The 23,552-nt window shown below is 37.5% G+C and overlaps 1 protein-coding gene across 2 annotated transcripts in view; it reads right to left on the bottom strand.

Annotated features, from left to right (window-relative positions):
- The window catches only part of LOC150092597 (uncharacterized), a 69,093-nt gene extending 47,158 nt beyond the window's left edge, over nucleotides 1-21,935 (bottom strand). For both annotated transcript variants that reach the window (XM_090414325.1, XM_090414326.1), the window contains exon 1: nucleotides 21,314-21,935. In XM_090414325.1, the coding sequence (XP_090270451.1) occupies nucleotides 21,314-21,853 (540 nt within the window). In that variant the 5' untranslated portion in view covers nucleotides 21,854-21,935. The remainder of the gene's footprint in view (nucleotides 1-21,313) is intronic.
- Between the last annotated feature and the right edge of the window lie 1,617 nt (nucleotides 21,936-23,552).

Genomic DNA, 23,552 nt, shown 5'->3' with positions numbered 1-23,552 from the left:
TTTACAAGAAATCAGTCATCTCGTAATGGTAGAGAACATTTTGATTGAAGAAGACTTCAATTTGGATCGAAAAGTTATTTTAAAATAGAAATAATAACAAAGAAGATATGTTTAAGGGTTACCACGATATTTCATTCTGGAGAAACAGCTTCTGTTCTTAGAGGAAGACACCAAATACCTAGAATGAATGCATGTAGAATACTAAGGCAGTTAGTGGGCGTTCATATACAGAAATGGACAGTGGAGTGGCAATTCTATAGATAAAAGAACTGCTGTACAGATGAGCAGTATCAAGGAGGTAGGTTAAAGTGGAACCCAGCAAGGGTCAGTACGGAAGCTATTTGCTATTCACTATTAAATAAATCCTGTAACGCCTTTTAATCTCAAAAGGGTATAGGAGGAACTCTTATAGCCCTGACCAACCTTTTGAAGATAGATAGACAGCCAATTTTCATTACCGATAGCGAGGCTTGAAGGAGGAGCTATCAATGAATTAGATTTTGGTGGACCTAATCTTTGTTCACTCTTGGACCTAAACCCTAAAACTTGTCTATAATAGTGCAAGTTCTACGGTCGATTCTGAGTTGCGGAATTAAAAAACCATATTTCTGGGAAACCCTGCTTGTCGGCGCAAAAGATCATCTTAGTCGGGAATCAGCCGAAGAAAGGCTAAGGGGAAAAAAGTTGCTGCAGTAGGCTACTAGAATCGAATCTATCTATCTTCAGTACAGCTTAGTGCTACGGATGTAAATATCATTTACTATTCAACCTTTATGTTAATGATATTGTAAATAAACAGCAGGAGGATAGCCAGTTGTCTGAAAATGTGAAGGTTACTAGGAATGGTGAAGGCGTAGGCTCTTCAAACAGGATTTCACAATAGAGCATAAAAGGTTTGTAAGTGAGTAGGGATATTAGTTGTAACTAAGATATTAAACAAATGAGATTCAAAAAAAGTTGTGTATTCTACTAGCAGTAGAATAGTACCGGAAGGTGAATCTTTATGTGATGTGTAAAGGGAGTTGAAGGTCAATGGATACATTGCAAAAGGGAAGTGAAGAACCCAGTTCTTCACTTCCCTTACCTCTGGATGACACCAGAATATAGCTGCAATAGTGAAAAGAAACTTGCGCTACTAGCAAGGGATTTATTCTGCTGTATAACGCTTTGTTCAGTCTACACCTGAACTACTGTATAAATCTGATCACTATATTTGAAGAATGAACTTTTGAACAAAAATATTAGGCATGTGCACTGCTGGTTACAGATTTAGACTGAGAATAATTTGTACACTTTGGTATTTAGAATGAGCAGTGATACGGGAACATATAACTTGTTGAGAGGCATACAGATGAACGTTGAGAAGAATTTCCAAAGAGCAGAGCAGAAGAAAGGGATAAGGATCGGTGCGAGAAATGCATTGCCTAGATGGTGGTAGTAAGAATGTGGGTTAGTTACTGGTTATTTTGAGTTATGACAATGGTGACCATAGCTACGGGACCAGTGGATTGTCTTAATTGCGAGTCATCTTCGGGCCGATTTGCCTGTTTTGCGAGATGAAAATCCAATAGGTGTGCGATAGACAATTGCACAACGCAGTAAGCAATGCCCTATATCACACGAGTCCTACTCCATGGAGGTTCTATTCATTCATCAACAAGTAGCTTTAGTGTGGTTCCATACTCAATTATGCACTTTATTTTTTCAACAAATTAGTTTGAAAAGTGCAGCATGCTAGTTCTCTTGTTTACACGATATTTTAACTTCAGATGAGACTATTCGGTATTATGGTACAATACACACTTTTTCACTCCAGTCTGGTTGCATGGAAAAGTTCAGCTACGTTTGCAGTTTCAGATGTCATGCTTTTGAGTCATATGCGATAGTCGTATATAATGCGAATCAGCAATTCTCTACTACTCCAGCTCAAATTTGGTAACCTTACTTTATTGGGTTATAAAGTACGTGCTATGTATGTTTATTTTATGAACTTTTTTTTTTTTTAATCCGCTCATTTACGGAAAGAGTTTCTAAGTATAATAAAAGCAACTCAAGTATACCCTTAATATTCTATCCTGGTGGTGAAAGCAGTGAAACGAACATTGAGTTGCAATGAGAATTATCTTTCAAGGATAATTTTCCAAGGAAAATACTAAAAACGCGGAAAGCTCTAAACTAGACTAGAGGTGACTAAACTTCGAAAAATGCGAATCCCACACCCTTCATATTCTGTTAAATCGGTCTTTTCCCTTTATTACACCAAAACCGATATAAAATTTTAATTATATAAGCTAAAACAAGTACACAAAAATTAGAATGGAACGATTGTCTTAGTTGCGACAAAACGTTTAGAATTATGATATTTCGGTAAGCGAACTGAAAAATATTGTGTTCACACACTGAGTGACATTAACTGCCGAAACCAACGAATTTGGTTTCGGCAGTTGCCTATCTCCTTCCTATGGAGTAGATTCTTTGATTTTCCTGCCAAGTATTTCGATAAACTATAGCAAAATCAAAAGAATCAATGTCGTATATTCGAATATATTCAACTAAATTAACAATGCTCGTGGAGAGGAGGGAGAAAGCTTTGCTTTTGATTATCATGAAGAAATGTCAGGCATGTAAAATCCTTTTTCGCGAAATGGAGGTTATGCCTGTATATTAAATGGCGCGTAGTATCCGCATGTTAGCAAAGTTCGTCAAATCGCTATTTTTATTCATCTTTACCTTAATTAGGAATTCTTAACCTAGTAAAGAATTCATGCTTCGGGCATAACTTACTAGTGATTGTTCAAAACAGTTCATACAGAAAGTTGAAATGTAACTAATTCACATAGTATCGATCAACTACCCTTTAATTAGCTTGAAGTACTAAGTTAAGCATCCAAGCACAAATCAGGCCTTTTATATTCACAAGACATTAAAAAATTCCTTCATACGCAAATATAGTAAACCACTGCCTGGGGCATCCTTGTAGGAGTCAGCGGCCTGCGGTGCCACAATAAAATGTTCCTTAGAAATTGACCAAAGTATCACCTAGTTCTTCAAAGTGGATTGCCGTAGGAGAGACAGGTCTTGTTCTACGCGGAAACACTCCGAGATGTATTCCTGGAGGTCAAACACTTCGTCCGTGAAGTTATACGGGAGGTGCCGAAATATCGAGTAATTACCATGCTCCAGGAACCACACAAACTGTCTTCTTGCAAGAACTGAAAATGCTGACACACACCATTTCTCATACGGAATGACGAGCGCATAAATTATAGCACCTCCTTTCCCAACTGGATGGATTTAAGTTTTGGCACGTGTACTTTTCTGTGCATCTTTTCCTCATATATTATACACGTCGTTTAGATACAATAATCAACGAAATTATCTATTTCTTGCGATTTTATTTATAAAATCGCAAGTTTCAATTATTTGTTCTTATTTCTTATAAGAATAAACAATTTATTAAATTATGAATAAGACAAATTTTTCTATTAAATACGAGGAACCATACTTTTTCACACGAATTTTATTTAGAATTTAACACGTACTACTCTAGTAAGTGACGTCATGTGACAAGTTGAAGTCCTGTTCGAAAACATGCTAAGCTCAGAGACAATCCTGCTTATTTTACATCATAAAGAGATCGGATGAAAATGTTTTCTATTAAAAACATTATACAGCTTCGGTGATTTTGTCTTCTCGTTACGCTATTTAAAAGAAAATTCATATGGGTAGTAATGCCTTCCCCCTCCTTTTATATAAATATCTTTTTACATAACAAAGTTCGAGAGAAAGAAAATTTCTCTCAACAACAGTCATACAAATCCTAACACCCAATATTAGGGTATAGACTGGCGTCTACTTGGCTAAGCCACAAAGCATCCATTATAAGATGGTGGTGCAACTTAAAAAGAAAAAAAAAAAACATCGATGCAATGTTTTTAATACATTAGGCTTTTATCCTCTTGTAAATGAAAGCTAATGTAAACTAGCAGCGTGGGCGGGAACTGTTCTGGAGGCTACAGACGTTATGAAAATTATAACACCACTATCTTGCTTAGTTTGTGGAATACTGGACCAACCAAAATTCCAATTTTGATTTTATATTCTTCAAAGCGCTTTTCCGTATGCCAATTCAACACTTACTCATTTATTTTTTACGAAAAGTCAGATTTCTCCTTTCACGATCCTTATCTGCACTCCTCTCTCTCACACACACCTATAATAATTGACAGATTTCTAGTTTTCCGTAAATGGGTTTCTATAGCAGTTATTCCTTGTAAAGATATGTTTTTGAAACAAGCGTTTTCATTTACATATAAAAAAAGATTTTAATTAACCATGTTTCGTATTACGCAGGTGGAAATAGCATTGGGATTCCATACAGAAAACAATGGAAATTAATAAAGATAGTTTTTATTTAAACGTGTCCAGCTAACATATTTGAAAACTAAAACGGATTAATGCTATGTCAATGAGCAAACAGCTTATTAAAACTGACATATTTCTCTGGCAGTCTGTCAACATTACAATGAATAATACGGAATATATTAAGTCAAAATGAAGGTAGGAAGTCATATAGTGTCTAGGACGTTGCTGGAACAGTTTATATTCATCTTTGTCCACCAATCCACAGATAAAGCATGAATATAAGCTGTTTACACTCAAGAAGAATTACAGTTCTGGAAAATCAAGGATGATAAGCTGCAATTTTCATTGGCATTTTAAACATTACGGAAATACGCATAGTCACCCCCCCCCTCCCATTAAAGTTTAGTTAGTGGAATAGAGCTCCACAAGATTTTTTAAAAGTTCAAATTAATATCAAGAGCTAAGACGACTTCCTGCAATTACATTTTATTCTGCAACTAGCAAGGCGTGGTCAAATATGTCATTTTAAACGACCAGTGTCATCATTGATAGAGCACTTCGAATGTTCCTTAGCTATTTCGACTTTCTAGCTCCAATTCCTACGTGGGCAGATTGCCAAGAGCGGGAGAGGTGGTTACGCTATTTCTGTCTTGTGCATGAGTGAATTTAGAATTGTACTTAATTCCAGTCAACGTTTCGATTGCTAGACAGTACTAGCATGACTTTCTAAACATTTAGTGGCTCTTGAAACTGGCATGCCAGAAATGAAGATTATTCACGATCATCCCAACTATACGCGACTGATTACGGGGAACAAACTGAAGGTTTACAAAAATATGAAATCCCCGGTGCGGTTCATGTTCCTATAAGTTTTTTCTATATGTTTTTTAATCAGAGTTTTTTTGAAGCCTGTACAGTTCTGAAGGAGTAGTGGAAATAGATACGCACTCCATCTCTCTCTAAAAAAAAAAAAAAAAAAAAAAAGTAAATAAACCTTCCTGAATAATTTTCAGGAACAAAATATAAATGAAAAATCGAAATAAATATCAACACAAAATCTTAAAAGAACGAATGAATATGTCACTCGCACTTTTTTGAAGAGAAGTCTGGATCAGCCTGAGTTTACAACTGTTTTGTAAAAATGTCGATGAAATTTCTTTTCGAAGTCTCCCACTTAATTTTTTTTTTTTAATCCGCAATAAACTATACCCACTGGGCACTATAGCAATAACGCTTGCTTCAATGATTTAGAATCGTTTTATGATACAAGACATTTTAATCAAATGCCACTGCGTATTTTATGAAATTGGGTGAATTTCGAACAAATACCTTAATGATCTGATTATTTTATATAAAATCTGATTATTTTATACAAAATAAAAGTATTTATGTTGTACAAATTTGGAGGGGGAGAAAAAGACGATCTGTGCATGACGAAGAGAGATCTGGTCGCCTAAGGACAGCACGAGAAAGCATTATATCTGTTCGCCAAATCTTCGAAGATCTGAAATTAGCAGTTATGAATGCATCCTGCAGACTGAACGTCCCAAACAATTCAGAACCTTGCGCACACATTGGTGTTCGTCTTGGATCATTTTCAGATAAATTGGACAGCATTAAAATGCTGTCCAATTTATCTGAAATTTAAAGTGATTTAAATCCAATTTAAAGTGATAAAGCTTTTCTGCAGAATGGAACGCAAGACAATTGTTTTCTAGATCCACTTCACATCCCGAAGAACCCAGATCGGTGAACAACAGTCCAGATGGGGCCATATCAAAACCTTATACAGAGGAATAACCGCCTTATCTCTACTTGTCAGTGTGTTCAATAGCCTAGTAATTCAATGAGTTTAGTCGCCCATGCAATACGACCTCTGAACTTCAATTCGCAGTCCAACAGAACCTCCAAATCCAAGTTTCCTGCAATCCAATTCCAAAGTAGTAGTACACAGTTGGTAATTTCTTCATACCAAGGTGCATAAACATTACACTTTGCAACACTAAACTGACGATCATTCTCATTTGATCCCAGCGTCAGTATTTAAATCAACCTGCAAAATCCTCATATTAGTTTAACTATTCCTCTATCCAGTTTTGCATCATCAGCAAACAACTCAGTATTCCACCTCAAACAATTTCCTATATCACTAACGCATAGGTTAAATATCTGAGGCCCAAGTACAGAGCCCTCTGATTTCACCTTTCTTCCAAACTGGTCACCCTTCTGACCTGTGCTTTATACTGTTCATATAAACATATATCACTAAGACATGTTTATATATTGTTTTCACCAAAACAATACGGAGTTACCAGAAAAGTCAGATTAAAAAAGAAAAAAAGTACTTTTGTTAGCTTATCTAAACTCGGTTCTAAAAGGTTGAGCAATTGAGGGAACGAAATAGAAGTGGAAAGTTTCTGTGTTTATCAGGGGGATCTAAAAAGTTAAGAGCTAAGCCCAGAGGCTGAAATATGAAAGGCAATAAATGATGCTTTCGTTAGAAGAGAGAGAGAGAGAGAGAGAGAGAGAGATCAACGCCAGAAACGTAACAATATGTAGATTTTTGGAAAGTTTAGTGGTCTCGAGTCCTACAGTGAATGGGAAGAAAGGCTGACAGTTTTGGAAATTCAAGTTGTCCGTATAAAAATTCAGTAACAGTGACTTGCGTTTAAGATTTATTTATTTATTTTTGGTGATCTCATGACAAAAACTCCCGGAAGACATTTATTCTTAAGTAGAAAAATTTTATCTAGAGATCTGAGTTATAGCTAAGCAAAAGATTTGCTATTTCTCTCATATATTATTGTTCATCTTTACTCGTTTTATTGTTCATCTTTAAATATTATAAAATTAGTTTAAATGACTATATACCGAGAATGAAAAAACAACAAGGTTTAATATTAAGATACAACTAGTTTCGTTGAATGATTCAACTTCTTGATTCAATATCTTCTTGCAGATATATTTCTTAAGGATTTTGAAGAAAAGCAATGAATTCCTCTACTCTTAAACCAAAAATTTGGTATCGTTATATAGGCGATATATTCCTCATCTGGGAACACGGTATCAACAACCTCAATTTGTTTCTAGACCACCTCAACAAGTTTCATGAAAATATCAATTTTACCTTCGAACTGGAATCCAACGACTGTCTCTCCTTTCTGGACTTAAAACTTACGAGATGCATTGATAATATAAAAATCTCAATTTTTAGAAAACCGACTCCACACAGACAGATACCTTCATGCTTCTTCTCATCACTACCCTCCGCAAAAATTTGGTATTATTTCAACCCTAGCACATCGAGCCAGATCTTTACTTACAGATGAAACAGAAATTGAAAATGAACTCCATTTTCTTAAAAGGACTTTGGTCAAAATCTTTGTCTTAAAAAGATTGATAAATTTTTCTCTTTCCATCGCTCTACTGCTACTAAAGATTCCTCTCCCTCTAGAGCTTTTATTTCATTGCCATACATCAGCTCTCTCTCCCCAAAACTAGCAAAAATTCTTAAGAAATTCAACATTAGAACTTGCTTCACGTTTCCAAAACTTCGCTCTATACTAAGTAAACCTAAAGTGAAACATCTCCCTACTCAGTTCAGTATCCAGGAGTCTACAAGATTTTGTGTGATTGTGGAAAGCCATATTATGGCCAGATAACTAAATCCATACTTTTGCGTATGGAAGAACACCTGAGAGACATTTCCTAAATAGGACCAGAGCCCTCTCTAGCCACGTTCTCTTCTCTATTAACTCAGATGAAGGCCGCCAACACTTCGTAGACTGGCTAAAAACTTCTAATATCCATGTGTGTTATGATGAACTCGAAAGAAAGATCATAGAATCCAGAGAAATTTCACTAGATTCATCACGTATTAACAACAGCCTTAGTTTCAATCTCTCTGACGCACACATTGCCACTGTTCAGTATTGGCGCACTCGTGGCAGTTCACGCACATAGTCAACTTTAATTGGAACTCAAGCTCGCATTCCTGTTTTTAAATGTACTATTGTCTTTTATACTAGATCTGTTGATGTAATTTTATCATGTCTGTCATTTTTTGTATAATTCTTTGCCTGTGATACCTGAAGAAGTTGAATCATTCAACGAAACTAGTTGTATCTTAATATTAAACCTTGTTTTTTCATTCTCGGTATATAATCATTTAAACTAATTATATATATATATATATATATATATATATATATATATATATATATATATATATATATATATATATATGATTATCCGTTGTATTTACTCGGTATGAAGATATGTATATGTTCCTATTTTTTACTGACTGAATTCCGAGAATTAGACAAACGATTAATTTTATTTAACATACAACGTCGGAAAGCTTCAGGCGTGAGAACATTGAAAGGAAACATAAAAAACATCACAAAGAAACATTGTACCACTACAAAATCGACTATAAACTACAGTTTAGTTTTAACTGAAGCTACAGTCCGGGCTAAAGTTCTATTGTTAGGCATCTACGGTCGTGTGACTTCACGAGTGCCCCAGTATCTGATAGCAGAGCTAAATGAGTCCGGTAAATTATAACTGAGGTTACTGTTTATGTGATGAGAGTCCAGGACAATTTCTTTAGACTCGACTATGAGGCGTTATACCTCGTAGCAAAAGATTAGATTTCGCATATTATATATATATATATTTAATCTAAGATTAACAGCTCAAGTGTATTAGGTCTCTCCTACCATTCTCCCAGCTTCGAGGAAAAGGCCAGGTGTGGTAACTCGAATTTAATTTTGAAATAAATCCAAAATAAAGAGCTCATTAGAGTCTAATAACTAATACTCTTCATACTCTAATTACTATTAGAGGTACCATATTTAAAATAGATAAATGGCTATTTGTTAAATCGTATTGCAAAACTGCATGAATAATTACCACCACTGATATATCACCTGTTTAGACGCCTAGTTTTATATCTATTGCTGCAATACTTCTCTTGAAGTAGCCATGTTTCTACATACTTTGTAGGACCAGAGCGTACTAAAAAGGAAGACGGTTCGTAGTAGAAACCAGTTGTAGCGTTCTTGCAAAAAAAACTGGCGTACATAAAATATTGCTAGACGTTTACAAGAGCACGGCTGACTGCTTCTCTCTCATGCAAGCACAAGTAACAATAGCCTCCGGTGACGATTAACAATTTGTAAAAATAACCAATGTCAGGAAGCAATTCTCATATAGCATTACGTGGGCAGATTAAAAAAGAAAAAAAAAACTTTAAATACAAGAATGGCATTCCTAAGTTTATCCACAACCAATAAGCGATTCCGGGGGGGGGGGGGGGGAAAGAAGGCTCTTTCTCCCTCTAGTTCCCAATTATTTTGTTCTGACACTTATTTAATAATGAACCAATAATCATTGGTCAAATAATGTAAACCAACTGCATTCTATCCTTTGATAATATTTATTTAAAATTTTCCCTAATTCATTCATACTCTGATTCCACCAGGCATTTAATCCAGCTTTAACCGTACGAGTGAAAATATTTTTGCTAAGTCCAAATTATTTCGCTGCCTGAAAACCTACAAGAAACACGGTTTCTTGTAAATTTTTTTCTTCACCACTGTAAAAAAAACTTTCCAGAATTTAATCTGCATGGCAAATAAAAGGAAAGCGATTATACGACATAGTTGAAGTGAGATTAAAGGGATGATTACCACATCTCCCAGAGGAAAAGAACAAGAGGTTATCAGTTATTAGTTTTGGCACAAGCCATGTTCATCTGTTGCCGAAGCACTGTTTATTCCTCACAATTGGGAAGAAACTGATCGATTGCAATGATATGTATAAGATTCAGTAAATAGGAACCTCCAATAACACGGCGCCAGCTATGAATGTAGACTATTCGACATTTGGCACCGTTTATGCATAAATATCGAATGTTTCTATATTAGATGTAACTTTCACAAAAACTAGGGTCACACCTAACTGCTCTTCCATGGTAAAGTGCTTTAAAATAAAAACAAATAACTGATTTGTCATAAGCAAGAAAAGATGAGACAAAGTAACTTTTGCCCATAATTAGAAAAGGTAGGATTATTAAATTCATGCACAGTGACGTTGTTCTAAAAATACAGTGCATAGGTATGTTTTAACACTGATGCGGAAAGCATTTAGGTCGAAGGAACTTCCTGTGGCAAACTGGATTATCATATGAATGCCTTCCGCATTCTTCAAGCACTTTTTGTACAACTTGAATCATATGAATAAACTTTGATATAGCAGTAAATCCTTATCAAAGAGAATTTTTATCCTAATGGCTAAGACTGGTTATTTCTCCATGACGTTAATTATGACGAAATTCTTACCAATATTGATAGTCTGCGTAACTTAGAAGGGAAAATACGAACACATGATTCTTTACGCTGAACCTTGATGCTTTTCGGACGAACAAAATGGGGGGGGGGGGGTGGGGGGGGGGGGGGGTGGGGGGGGGGGGGGGTGGGGGGGGGGGGGGGTGGGGGGGGGGGGGGGTGGGGGGGGGGGGGGGTGGGGGGGGGGGGGGGTGGGGGGGGGGGGGGGTGGGGGGGGGGGGGGGTGGGGGGGGGGGGGGGTGGGGGGGGGGGGGGGTGGGGGGGGGGGGGGGTGGGGGGGGGGGGGGGTGGGGGGGGGGGGGGGTGGGGGGGGGGGGGGGTGGGGGGGGGGGGGGGTGGGGGGGGGGGGGGGTGGGGGGGGGGGGGGGTGGGGGGGGGGGGGGGTGGGGGGGGGGGGGGGTGGGGGGGGGGGGGGGTGGGGGGGGGGGGGGGTGGGGGGGGGGGGGGGTGGGGGGGGGGGGGGGTGGGGGGGGGGGGGGGTGGGGGGGGGGGGGGGTGGGGGGGGGGGGGGGTGGGGGGGGGGGGGGGTGGGGGGGGGGGGGGGTGGGGGGGGGGGGGGGTGGGGGGGGGGGGGGGTGGGGGAATTTTTTTTCGAGGGGGGGGGCCCTATTTGGATTTGTTGCTTCCCAAACATACAGAAGTTTGGGAAGCACTGATTTAAAAGAGCCATGAAAACCATTTGCCCATCTCAGTCTAAATTCAGTAATCACTCTTCAATGGCATATCAGAAAAATCTGGACCTCACAGTAAGTTGCAAGCCTGGTTGGCTGCATGAATAGTGTACTAGCAATGCAATCAATAAGCAGGTGTTTCTGATGGTTATGTGGTAAATGAAGTTGATCGCTACATATAAAAAGCACTGCCTACTTACTTGAGGCCCAATGTAATTTGAAAGTCATATTTTTGGTTTATACAGTAGGCTCTTTGGATTATGTAAAAAAAAACCTTAGCCCATGGTACCAGTACACAGTAGTTAGTTATATGTCTACAACTTTATGGGAGTAAAAAAAAAAAAAAAAAAAAAATTACAGATCCATGTAATAATGACGAATCCATAATTCAGATATAGTGCGAATGTTGGAGAAAGTTTTATACTGGATCAGTTAAATAACATGAATGCTAACTTTATTTGAAAAAAGTAAATGCATAAGCATCTTTCCACATTATTGTACAAAAGGTTTTTTTAGGCAAATTGACCATCAGAACACACACAATTCAAAGACAAAACTACTGTTTGATGTGGTGGGTGTTAGGTAGTTCTGTGAGTAGGAGAATTAAGAATGAGGGGGGACTGTTAGACTGTAGCTGAATGAAGTAGGGTGCCCTCCCATGAAGAGTCCTTGGAGGTGTAATTATAATAATCATGACGAACATTGTAGTCATCCAAATTAAGTATACTAAATAAGTATACTTAAATGATATTAACTGATGACTGATTTTTCCTTTCAGTTGTTTCCGACCATAGGTGACATTGTAGGCATTGCTCACAAAGTATTCCTGGTGAGATTTTTTAAAGAAAATGTTTAATCCAAAACCATTTCAAAACAGCTCTCTCTCTCTCACATAGGGTTGTACAGTGGTCAGCATTCACTGTGTAGAATTAATGGAAACAAAAGAAGTGTTAGGGCAATAATTTTTTTTCTTAATTGTAAGTAATTGCACTAACATGTTTTTGTCCCCATAAATCATACATAATCAAAAAGGGTTCATTTTGAATACTGAAATGCAAAAGATAAAGTATACAACTAGAGCACCAGAAACAAATTCATTACAGTGACATTTGTACAATACTTATTGTTAACATGTTCTCCCAATTTTGAGATGTTCTCTCTCTGGAGTGCCACAGTGAAAGCACACAGCAAACAATTTTACCTCACAAAACAGTACTTTATTTACAATGAACAAACTAAGTTTGTTCATTGTAAATAAAGTGACCATTCCACTTAGATTACTTTTGCTTATCTTCTTGGATATAATGTCTCCAGCTTCTTTTTATCTTCATTTTTAATATAGTTTTGCCATTATCACCATCTGTTCACTCTCCTTATTTTCATCAGAACTCTTGTCATTCAACTAATTCTAACCCAATTCTCAGATCGACCTGTTAAAATTGTTTTGTCTTTGCACATCCCTGTATTTTTCAGGTGATTTCTTACTGTCTATTGAAATTTAACACAAACCACTCTCTGCTATACTGTTATTTCCGTATGTAGCATGTCATATTCAATTAAAACCATGCCAAAATAGCTAACACTTGGTACCTGTTTTATGGGTTTCACTCTAAGAGAGATTTTTTTTTCCCTGCTCATTCTCATAAACAGTTTTTAGAGTTTCATATCACATTTGTTGCAATACCTTAGAACAATAGGGCAGCACTTTCAAAATTATTACTAAAAAGTTATTTAAAAATTTCTTATTTCCAAATTTGACAAAATTTGCATATTTAAAAACAATTTTTCATTCTACATATTTCTGTTGTGTTAGTATGGCTGTATGATGTAGTCACATAACTGTTCTTTGTCACTTTTGTGAAAAACAGATCATGTTTTTGTTTTAGATGGCAAATTAACATCTCAAAGATTTACTTGTTTTCTGGGAGTTTAAAATTTCTGCTATAGATCAAATTTTGGAATAGCAAGTTGCTGTGTAGCCGAACTTAATGAGAAATATTCAGTATTGAAAAAAAAAGTTATATTATACAATTTTTTTTAATTGTATGATATAAAACTTTTTTCCAATTCTTCATTTGCTATTTTCATCAAGTAGTGTGCAATAAACATGAATTATATACACATTTTTGATCCCAGGAATTTCATCTAAATTGAAACCGATGAACATCACCATTATCCATGCTTAGCATCTTAATTCTGGATGAAGTACAAGATCTGTATTGCTGATTATAAAGTTCCATTTATACCACATGGATTTTTGCTTTTCTTATGATACTTTATAAGCTTTTTTTTCAAGATAAGCAAAGCTTCATTAAGATCTCCTTATATTTCCATGTTGTCTGGCTTAACTATTCTTTGTAAACACCTATATGGCCAAGCTTGTTATTATCACTTGAAAGAAAGTAACCAATAAAAGTACAACAGGAAGGAAGGAGGGGGGGGGGGATAATACATTTGAAGCTATTTGTGCAAGATAAATGCCAATTAGGACAAAATATGTAGTTGGTTGTTGCTATAGGCCAGGAGGAGCAAAAACAGATGTGGATGACATGCAAAGTAATCATACTGAGATTTTTTAAGTATGGGAGACACATTGAAAGTAGGAAAGGGTACAGGGAAAGAAGAAAATGGAATTTATGCAACTACCAACAGATAAGTTCCTTCAGATCCAGCTATCTTCCATCACATGCTGCTTCAAAGCATGTGTGTGTGATGAAAGGTAGCTGTACTTGAAAGTATTAGATCTGGTCATAGTATCAAATATATTTCAAATGTCCATAACCCTTACCACTTTGCTTCTGACTGAGGAGAGTAATCTGGGGTGTGTGTGGAACTATAAACTGATGATTGATTAACTAACTCAGCTTAGAGCAATGCATTAGCTTAAGAAATTGCAAGGGAAAGATGTCAGTAATGCATAGAAAATTGCAAGGAGTATTTAAGGAAACCAGTATCTGATCATATATCTAGAGTCAAGAAGATATAGTGACAACTGAGTTGAATAAGGAAAATGCCTACACCATCATATTGCTGAATTTTGCAAAAGTTTTCAACACAATATTGCATAAAGCCATGTCACATAAGCAGACATTAGTCCACAGGGATCCGTGTGGTTAGCCTAGTAGCTATGCGCTTCGCAACCATATGCCTGGGAAAGGACTGTCCTGGGTTTGATTCCCGTCATCGACGTGAGGAGCTTAAGGTTCTTCCTCAGCCATAGCCAAGTTAGCCGGTCTTGGGCGTGGATTTTTTCCCCCAGCAGGGTTTTCCCCCCCAGTTTATCTGGGGTTTTTCATCCCGCAAGTAGGCAAACCGGCCCCACGAACACATGGATCAACAGCCATAAATACTTAACCCCCCAGGAGGGAGCTCAACTCATCCCAATAGGGACGGGGGAGAAATGGGAGGAAACTCCATATGAATAAATAAATAAAGTACACAGGGATCTCGAATAAAAAAGAAGGCAGGTGTGTCACAGGGCTCTGTACTTGGTCCACTGCTGTTCAATTTATAATGTCAATGATACTGGGAACAGTGCCATAACGAGAGCATGGCGAAAGAGGCGCCCGCCATGGGTGCAACTAGGTTTGGGACGCAAAACATAAAAAATGTAAAAAATAAAAATAGATATAAAAGTCCACTATTTTATATTGTATTTTTAAATTTCGGCAACATGCTGCTTTAGATACACAAATTCTGCAATACACTGCAACTCATTTTGATGGAGTTAATAGTAAGTATTTAACATATTGCATTTAGTAAAATTTAACTTCTTACATTTAAATTTTTCAAAATTTTTGTCATTTTTGGGTCAGGGGCGCAAGTTAGACACTTGTCACAGGCATTTCATACTCTCATTACTGTACTGACTGGGAAAGATACGAGGGGAAATATCCAATTATTTGCTAATGATGTTAAACTGGTGTGAGCACTAATTAATACAGGTGACAGAGATCATCTAAAACTAACAGTTTAGCAAAGGATAATGGCTTCCAATGCTACATATAAGGTGCAAAGTTATGCACTTTAAGATGGGGAAAAAAAATTACAGGCTGTTTATTGCATAGAAACTGATGATGCTGGGGTTATTTTGGAGTAATGGTGGAGAGAGAGAGAAAGAGTGTGTTTAAGGGTCACAGAATATACTGAAGAAGTGGGCAAAATACCTCCAAGGATCACTTGAATGTTAGGAAAAACATTGGTAAGTAGGGATAACCAAGATATCACTCACTTTGTAAAGCTCGGCTCTAAGAAAACTACATTTGGATTAATGTGCAGAGATCTGATTACCTAAATTTCTTGGAGACGTGGAAATGGTGGAGAGGATTCAGAGCAAGTGACCAAAATAGTGACTAGTTTCTGGGATGCTCTTTATGAGGACAGACAAAGTTTGTGGGTTAAAAAGTTTAGCTAATAAGTGTAAAATAGAGCATATGGTAGAAAATACAAGTTACTTTACTGACAATGTCGCTCCTAAGTCTTGCACCAAAAAAGTACCCAAAAGTGCCTCTAGCAATCAGTTGTTATATAACAAAAATAAGTGAACTTAACACCTTCCTGCCACTTCAGAAAGAAGTGGCAGGAAGGTGTTAAGTGAAGTTAAGTGTTAAGGAAGGTGTGAATCTTCCCGTAGAAGATTCAGAAAGAATCTTCTACGGGATGTCTTTTCATGAACTGCATCTGTAATGACCTGCATCCAGCATAAAGTTCTCCTTCTGTTCGGTGATCAAATTTTTATTTTATTTTATTTTAGATTTTGACAAATTAGTCGCTAACATGGTTTTCATTTTTAAGCCTTTCAGTTTTCTCCCAGTTTGTATATTTCAGTTGACAAGGAGTTGTTTGATTGCTTTTAAGACTTCATAGGCTTTGTGAAGGGTAGATCATACCTCAGTAACTTGCTCAAGTTTTATAACAAGGTGACGGCTGAACTGGATAAGGGAAATGGGTTTACAGTGATACTGCTGGACCTGGCAAAGGCGTTTGACAGGATACCACATGGAATTCTAATCCGTAAACTACAACATATGGGAATGGATATAGGGTTGGTGAGATGGATAGCTGGGTGGTTGATGGAGAGATATCAAAGAGTAGTTTATTCAGGAGTAGAGTCCAAAAAACGGCCTGTGACTAGTGGTGTGCCACAGGGTTCTGTTCTTGGACCACTGCTGTTTAATCTGTTCATTAACGATATAGGGAATGGTCTAAGTGGGACAGTTCATTTGTTCGCTGATGATGCAAAGTTGGGTAGGGCGATAGTGAATGCAGAAGATGTCAAAGTCTTGCAAGATGACTTAGATAGATTGGAGTTCTGGACTAAGGAGAATGGATGTCAATTTAATGTGACAAAATGTAAGGTTATGCATTTCGGAGTGAAAAGATTAGCAGCAGTATACCACATTGGTGGAACTGTACTCCAAGAGATTGATGAGGCCAGGGACTTGGGAGTGTTGGTGGATAGGGAGATGAAGTTTAGGGGGCACATTGTGAAAGTAGCTAAATCAGCTCATCAACTCACTTGGTTGTTGAAAAATACCTTGACGAGCAGAGAAAAACAAGTTATTGTACCTCTGTACCGAGCCCTGATAAGACCTCATCTCGACTACTGTGCCCAGATTTGGTCACCTCGGTTCCTTCTTGATGGGGAGGAGGTTGAGAGGATCCAGAGGCGAGTGACTAAGATGATAGCAGGTCTATGGAATGAACCATATGAGAACAGGTTGAAGATTTGTGGGTTGCAGAAACTAGTTGATAGGCGAAAAAGGGGAGATATGATTGAGACATTCAAATTGCTAAAAGGATTCTATAGGATTAATTCAGATGATATTTTTGGGATCAGGACTGGTGGTGGGAGAACTAGGGGACACCCATGGAAGCTGGGCAAGAGCGTGGTTAGCAGGGGTGTTAGAGCTGGGTTCTTTACTTTTAGAGTGGTAAATGAGTGGAATAAGCTGCCAGAGTCTGTTGTGGGTGCTATGACAGTGAGCGAGTTCAAGGCAAGGTATGATAGATACTGTGAGAATGTTGAACAGCTGTGTGAACATGATGTTTAGGGCCTCCCTCGATGAGTCTAAGGACTCCTGGAGTAGCCCGTGGTAATAATAATAATAATAATAGCTACACATAGCTCAACTGGGGATGGGTGGGGGGGGGGGATGTGTGCTAAAGTCAAGTACTTTTGTACTGAAGTCTGTACTAAATTTCCTATACACTTTTCCATTATTTACCACTAGTTAAGTATCGATAATAACATAGTTGACAAGACTTCTTGTGCACGTTCTCAAGGTAGAAGTGAAAGAAGGAAATAGTGGCAATGGTTATCAGGCAGTGCCATGTGAGGTGGAGGGTGACAGGAAGGCATTTAGTTGGATGATTTCATCTTGATCATCAGAATGAACATTTGAGAGTGAGCAAGCCAAAGGAAATTCCTAATAAGCAAATCTATTAATGACTATTAGGTCAACAGTAATAGTTAGAGAGCAAACTGTATACACAGTCTTGTCAAAAATACTGTTACAACTCTGCACACCTTGCGCTGCCTGCAGAATTGCCTGAGCCTGTTTCTATTAGTGGTGCTGTGTATGGCCAACATCCACATGTTTATTGATAGAGAGAGTTATCTACCTGTACAGGTTAACATGCAGTTGGGAGATTATGAGAACTGTGTAACCAAAATAGCACTTCAAGGTTGGAATACAGCTACCTATTATTTTCAACAAGCTAAAAATATTCGGGATCAGCAGGATGGTGTATTGGACTATTAACCATTATAACAATACAGAAGACATATCAGACCTCCAAAGAACAGGTCAGCAATGCTGTATTAGGACACAACAGCTTGTAAGGGCTGCGAAGATGTGCCTCCACCATAATCCTGTAAGAACGCAGAAAGTGATGTCATGAGAGAAATGTTTCACAGAGAACGATGTCACGTATACTAACTGATGACCTGGAAGGTGAGAGAGCTTATCGTTCTACTGAACACTTCCTAATATCAACTTATGCAGCAGAGGGTGATAAAATCAAAAGGCACTTCTCCAGTGGTACATGAACAACAGACACAGAGATATCCTCTTCACAGGTGAGAAGATTCTTACCATTAAAAAGTTGTTTAACTGCCAAAATAATCAGGTATATGCCCTACCATCCAGGATTCAGAGAGATTATCACCCCGTGTCAGTGATGGTTTGTGGGGAGTGATGTATCAGCAAGACAATGCTAGAACCTGTGGTATGGCCCCTGTACAACACTTTGTTTCACGATAGGCAATGGACCTTCCATTAGGACTCAGCCCCTGTACACAAGGCAAGGACCACATAATTGTGGTTGGAGGAAAAAGTGCTCAATCGTATATCACAATCTGATTGGTTATGTAGAAGTTGCAATTTGAATCTGTTGGACTTAAAATTGGGTCAGGGCTTGCAAAAGTAGCCTGCAAGAAATGACATCCCATCACTGCCAGCATGAAGGTGGATTTGGAGCAGGCAGTGGCAACGTTTCCATTGGATGTTGTGTGTGCCACCATCGACATGTGGCCTCACAGACTTGCCCTGCATGGAGGCAAAAGGAGGACTTTTCGAACATTGAGTGTCACTATCTACATATGATTTGTATGTGCTGAAAGCTGTAAATGATTTACTGATAGATGAAAAGCTTATGTGCAGTTCAAGTTGTAACAGTATTTATGGCTAGACTAGGTATACAGTATTAGGCTTATATATTTTTCAATGCAAGATGTGTCCCAGAGAAATAATGCAGAATGTCATTTCAGTATTTGTATTAGTGTGTTTTTCTTTTTGTGGAAAATCTTATGATTTTATGTAGTCTCATACCATCAGGCATAGAGATTAATGTACACACCTGATGTACAAGTGGTCACAACCCATTGGGATGGTGGGAGAGGATCTCAGTAGAATACCAGCAGTTAAGAAACCTAATATTCAGAATGTTAGAAAGAATTCAGAATGAAGGCTTTGAGCAGGTTACTGCATATGGAAACTTTTTTTTTTTTGACATTTAGTGGATTAAGCAGCATATAGGTATGCTGTTTGATTGGCAAAGTTTCAGGAAACAGACAATATTCTGTTGTACTGAAACCTTGCCCATCAAATCACACTTGCTTGCAATCTAACCTATACATTCCAAACACCAAAGAAGATTATTAAAGGTGTAGCATTTTTACTCATGATGTGAATGGGCAAGACACATTATTAGTATAATTTAATTTTTTTTTGTATACACAGCTTCTCAAATGGACAGAAATATTCTTATCCATAATACTTAGTAAATGACTAACCTGCATACATAATAAAATTCATCTGTGAGAATTAAGAAAGGCAAAAATTTGCTGAAGATCTTTAAAATGTTGTCCAGAAACTTTGTAAAATCATTCAACATTAAATATACAAGAAGCAAACCAGCGAAATCTTATTCCCTTCAATCCCTAAAAATTTGAAAAGAATACAAATTGGTTGCTATCACATAAGGAGATAACATTAAAGTGTGTGTGTTTATGTAATGTAAGGCTGTAATCTCAGCTTTTCTACAAAGTTCAAACTATTCCATTACCTTTTAAAGTGACTATGAAACATTAAATTTACAGATGCAATATATATTCAGAGTTCTCCTCTAAGCAAAGAACATGTCACCTCAGTTGGGTTTTGAATTATGGCCAAACCAACTAAGGCTACAAAGCCAATGCATTACATTTATAAATTGCATGCTATTTACTGACCAGTTTGCTTATTTAGCAGAATGAAAAACCTGAGAAGTATCTTCCCACCCACATAAGAGACCAGCTAACTCAACCTTCAGTTTCTATTGTAGGGTGACCCAGTGCATTACTAACTGCTAAAATGCTTTACATTTTTAAATTAAATTTATTTTTGCTAAAATCTGCTTCACTGTTTTGCTTCTTGTATATTTAATGTTGAATGAGATAACAGCTAAGTATTATATTCAGGTTATATTTCCAGTCTTGCAAAACTTGCATGCAGTAAGTTCGATAACAAGAATGTGGAAAATATTTCAGTAGGAGATTAACCTCTCTTGTGGCTGTGGCCAAACTTTCAAATAAGATTTCTAAATATGGATGAAAGATGGCATACTCAATGGGGAAATAACATTCCAAATGGACTTCATAATTTAAGTTAACGTTTTGTTCATATCTTCATTTTCCTCCAGATAGGTCTTGATATCGTTTACAAGTAATGCTTGTAAACAATATCAAGAACTAGCGAAGTAAATTGGGGGACTGGAAAAGGTAAAGACTTTCATAATTTATTTTGTATACACTCCAAGAAATGACCGATGAACTGGCAAATTTTACCTTGGAAGCCAGACGCATAATACGAGTTCAGCAATAGTTAAGTACAGTTATGGGTAATTTCTTTTAATTCATCTGCATTTGTATAAGCGTTAAGCATGCGAACTGGTATACAGGCTTGATACTTTTTGTTGTAGCATCAAAATTATTAACCTGCATTAGCTTTTTACTATTCGACTTTTGCGAATATAGAGCACAATGTTGACTGAACAATACTTGCTGTCCCGAATCCTACATGAAACAAGCACTGATATACAGTGATATACTGAGTAGTACTTAATATCATTTTTAAATAAACGGAATAAAACAATATATATATATGTGTGTGTGTGTGTATCCCTAGAAATAAACCCTCCTATTTTTAATATCCACTCTCCTCCTCCAGAAGGTATTCCCAATTCCATATTCCTATAACTCTTTACTCCCTTATAATAAATTTTCATACCTTTACGGCGGTGGCTGCAACTATCTAATGTACTACCTCTACATTAGTAGTTAATTAAGATGTGAGTTTTTCTCTTTTACGTAACTTATATAAATGTTATTACCTTAAATTCTTTGCACTAGTTATTTAATGTAAAGTTAAATAATGATGCACTTACTTTCTGAGAGGAGTCAGTTTTCATTGCAGGGGAAGCTTTTACTCCATTGACATTATGATGCGAAGCAGGGGAATGTTCCGGCGACGACGTACTACGGCTGGATGACGGTTTAGGAGAAGGCGTACTTTCAGACTGATATTTTTCAACAGCAGATTCTTCGACAGGTCGGGGCACTGGCGTTTTAATATACATTACATTTGGCTGGGTACTCTTCACAACTGTTTTATTCTCCTTGTAGTACCGATCAGCAACATCATCTACAACTAACAATTTGGTTTCATTAGGAACAGATTTTATCCGTTCTACAACTTGTCTGTGATTTTCGTTGGCAATATTAACACCATTTACTTCAATAATACGGTCGCCTTCCTTTAGTCCAGCATACTGTGCAGGGCTATCTTCATCTACTTTTCCTATATACTGTCCTTGGCGTGATTTTTCAGCATGCAAATTAAAACCATAACCATCGAAGTCTGCCCATTTCACCAAGTGACACAGCCGTGGAGCTGGTGTATCGGAAAGCTGCTCTTGTGCAGACATTTGGCTATCCTTAAAGACGGCAAAAACAGATATAAAGCTAGAAAGTCAAACAGACACTTCTCACACGCCTCCCGCACTGCGCAACAAGTGAGGCCACTGTCTAAATACCACAAGGTCCGCTTTCAGCCTTAAGCAATTACATCACCGACCTTCTATACAAGAATACGTATTACTCACATACACAGTGCTGACATCTTCTGGTTGAAAATAACACTATGTTATTCATTAAAAGAAGGGAGTGATGGTTTTCATATGATCTTCTCAGTCATGGAAAAAGAATGTTTCATTGAAGATATTCGTACCTTAGACTCCCATGTAGAATTTTTTTGCCTTAGTCTTCTTAGTAGCAAAGATACTTCGTAACAAATCTTTGTTCTCTTACGCTAGTGCAAAATATAAACGAAAGCAAAAATACAATTTCTGGTTAAGTATAATATAATCCTTCGCTTACTTTTCCTCAAAAAAACATTTTTCAGATATTATGGGCATCAGGAGATATTTTATCCATTTACTTCTTCAGTTTCAACTCTCCTAATGATATTCCTATCATCTGTTATTGGTTACAGTGCTTCATCATTGGAAGCATTTCAGTACTGTATTTCAGTACTCTTTGGTAACCTCAATTCTCCAGTTCTTCAAATGCCTTGTTTTGAATAAATTCTATACTTGTGTAAAGAACAATACTTCAAAGATATAATAGTAACAAACTAACGCCTTTTATTCCCTTATAGGAAGTAGGTGAGGCCTTTAAACGCTATCTAACCTTTGGAGACTGAGTGAGCAGTTAAATCTCCACCAGTGGCCAATCAGAGATAGCTGGACCATGTCTATCACTAATTATAGGCAGCCACCTGTCTCTTCATTGGTGGCTGTCTATAATTAGTACCAAGATTTTATTTAAGTGATGAAATTGATTTTCTTGAAATTATCGCATGAAAAACTCGAGTTTCTGGGAGAAAAAACACGCTTTTCCCATGCCAGAGATCGACTAACTCGGGAACCCGTCGAAGAAAGGCTTAGAAATTCCTCCAGTCGGCAACTAGATTTAGAACGATAAGTACGGCCTAGCGCAGGTGATGCAAGTGTCATTCCCACTGAGCGACACAGGCCTTCTCCAGATATGAATCTTTTTCTGGTTCTAAATGTACATTGGAAGAGAATAAATCTTGTTAGTTCTTGTATCTTTTGTTATCAGCTTCTCCAGAAATTTAGAACTTGTAACCAGTAACTGGTTGGTGGGTTTCTACCCATGCCCCCCCCCCCCCGACACTGATATTACTGGAGGCTGACTGTGTAGCTTTCTTCTTATGGTTCTGCTTCCATAATGCTAGATCGCCAGCAGAAAGACCGTTATAGTTTCGGTTCTAGTTCTGAAATTTGTTTTCAGCTGATTCCCAAGTTAATCAATTTTTAGCTTAGGCAAGTAACGTTAATTTTATCCGAAAAAAAATTGAAATTTTAACCCGGAACTCGGGAAAAAAAAGGACTGTAGAATTGGACTTCATCCAGCAACATGAGTTTAAGATTAGGCATGACGGATGTCTCCATCTAATCGTCAACAGCAATTGAGTTAATTTCTAGCCATGGTTTTAAACAGCAGTTGCTAGCCTAAAAATATGACTTGAAATAAATTGAATTGCTGTGGACGATTAGATGGAGACATGCTGCTAGGGATGTGTTGGTAAATTTTTAACAACTG

The sequence above is a fragment of the Typopeltis vanoorti genome, chromosome 25 (assembly GCF_054136105.1).
Source record: "Typopeltis vanoorti isolate ZY-2024b chromosome 25, IOZ_Tvanoo_1.0, whole genome shotgun sequence".
Taxonomy (NCBI): domain Eukaryota; kingdom Metazoa; phylum Arthropoda; class Arachnida; order Uropygi; family Thelyphonidae; genus Typopeltis; species Typopeltis vanoorti.
The sequence above is the reverse complement of the archived record's forward strand: the minus strand, read 5'-3'. Positions and strand labels throughout refer to the sequence as shown.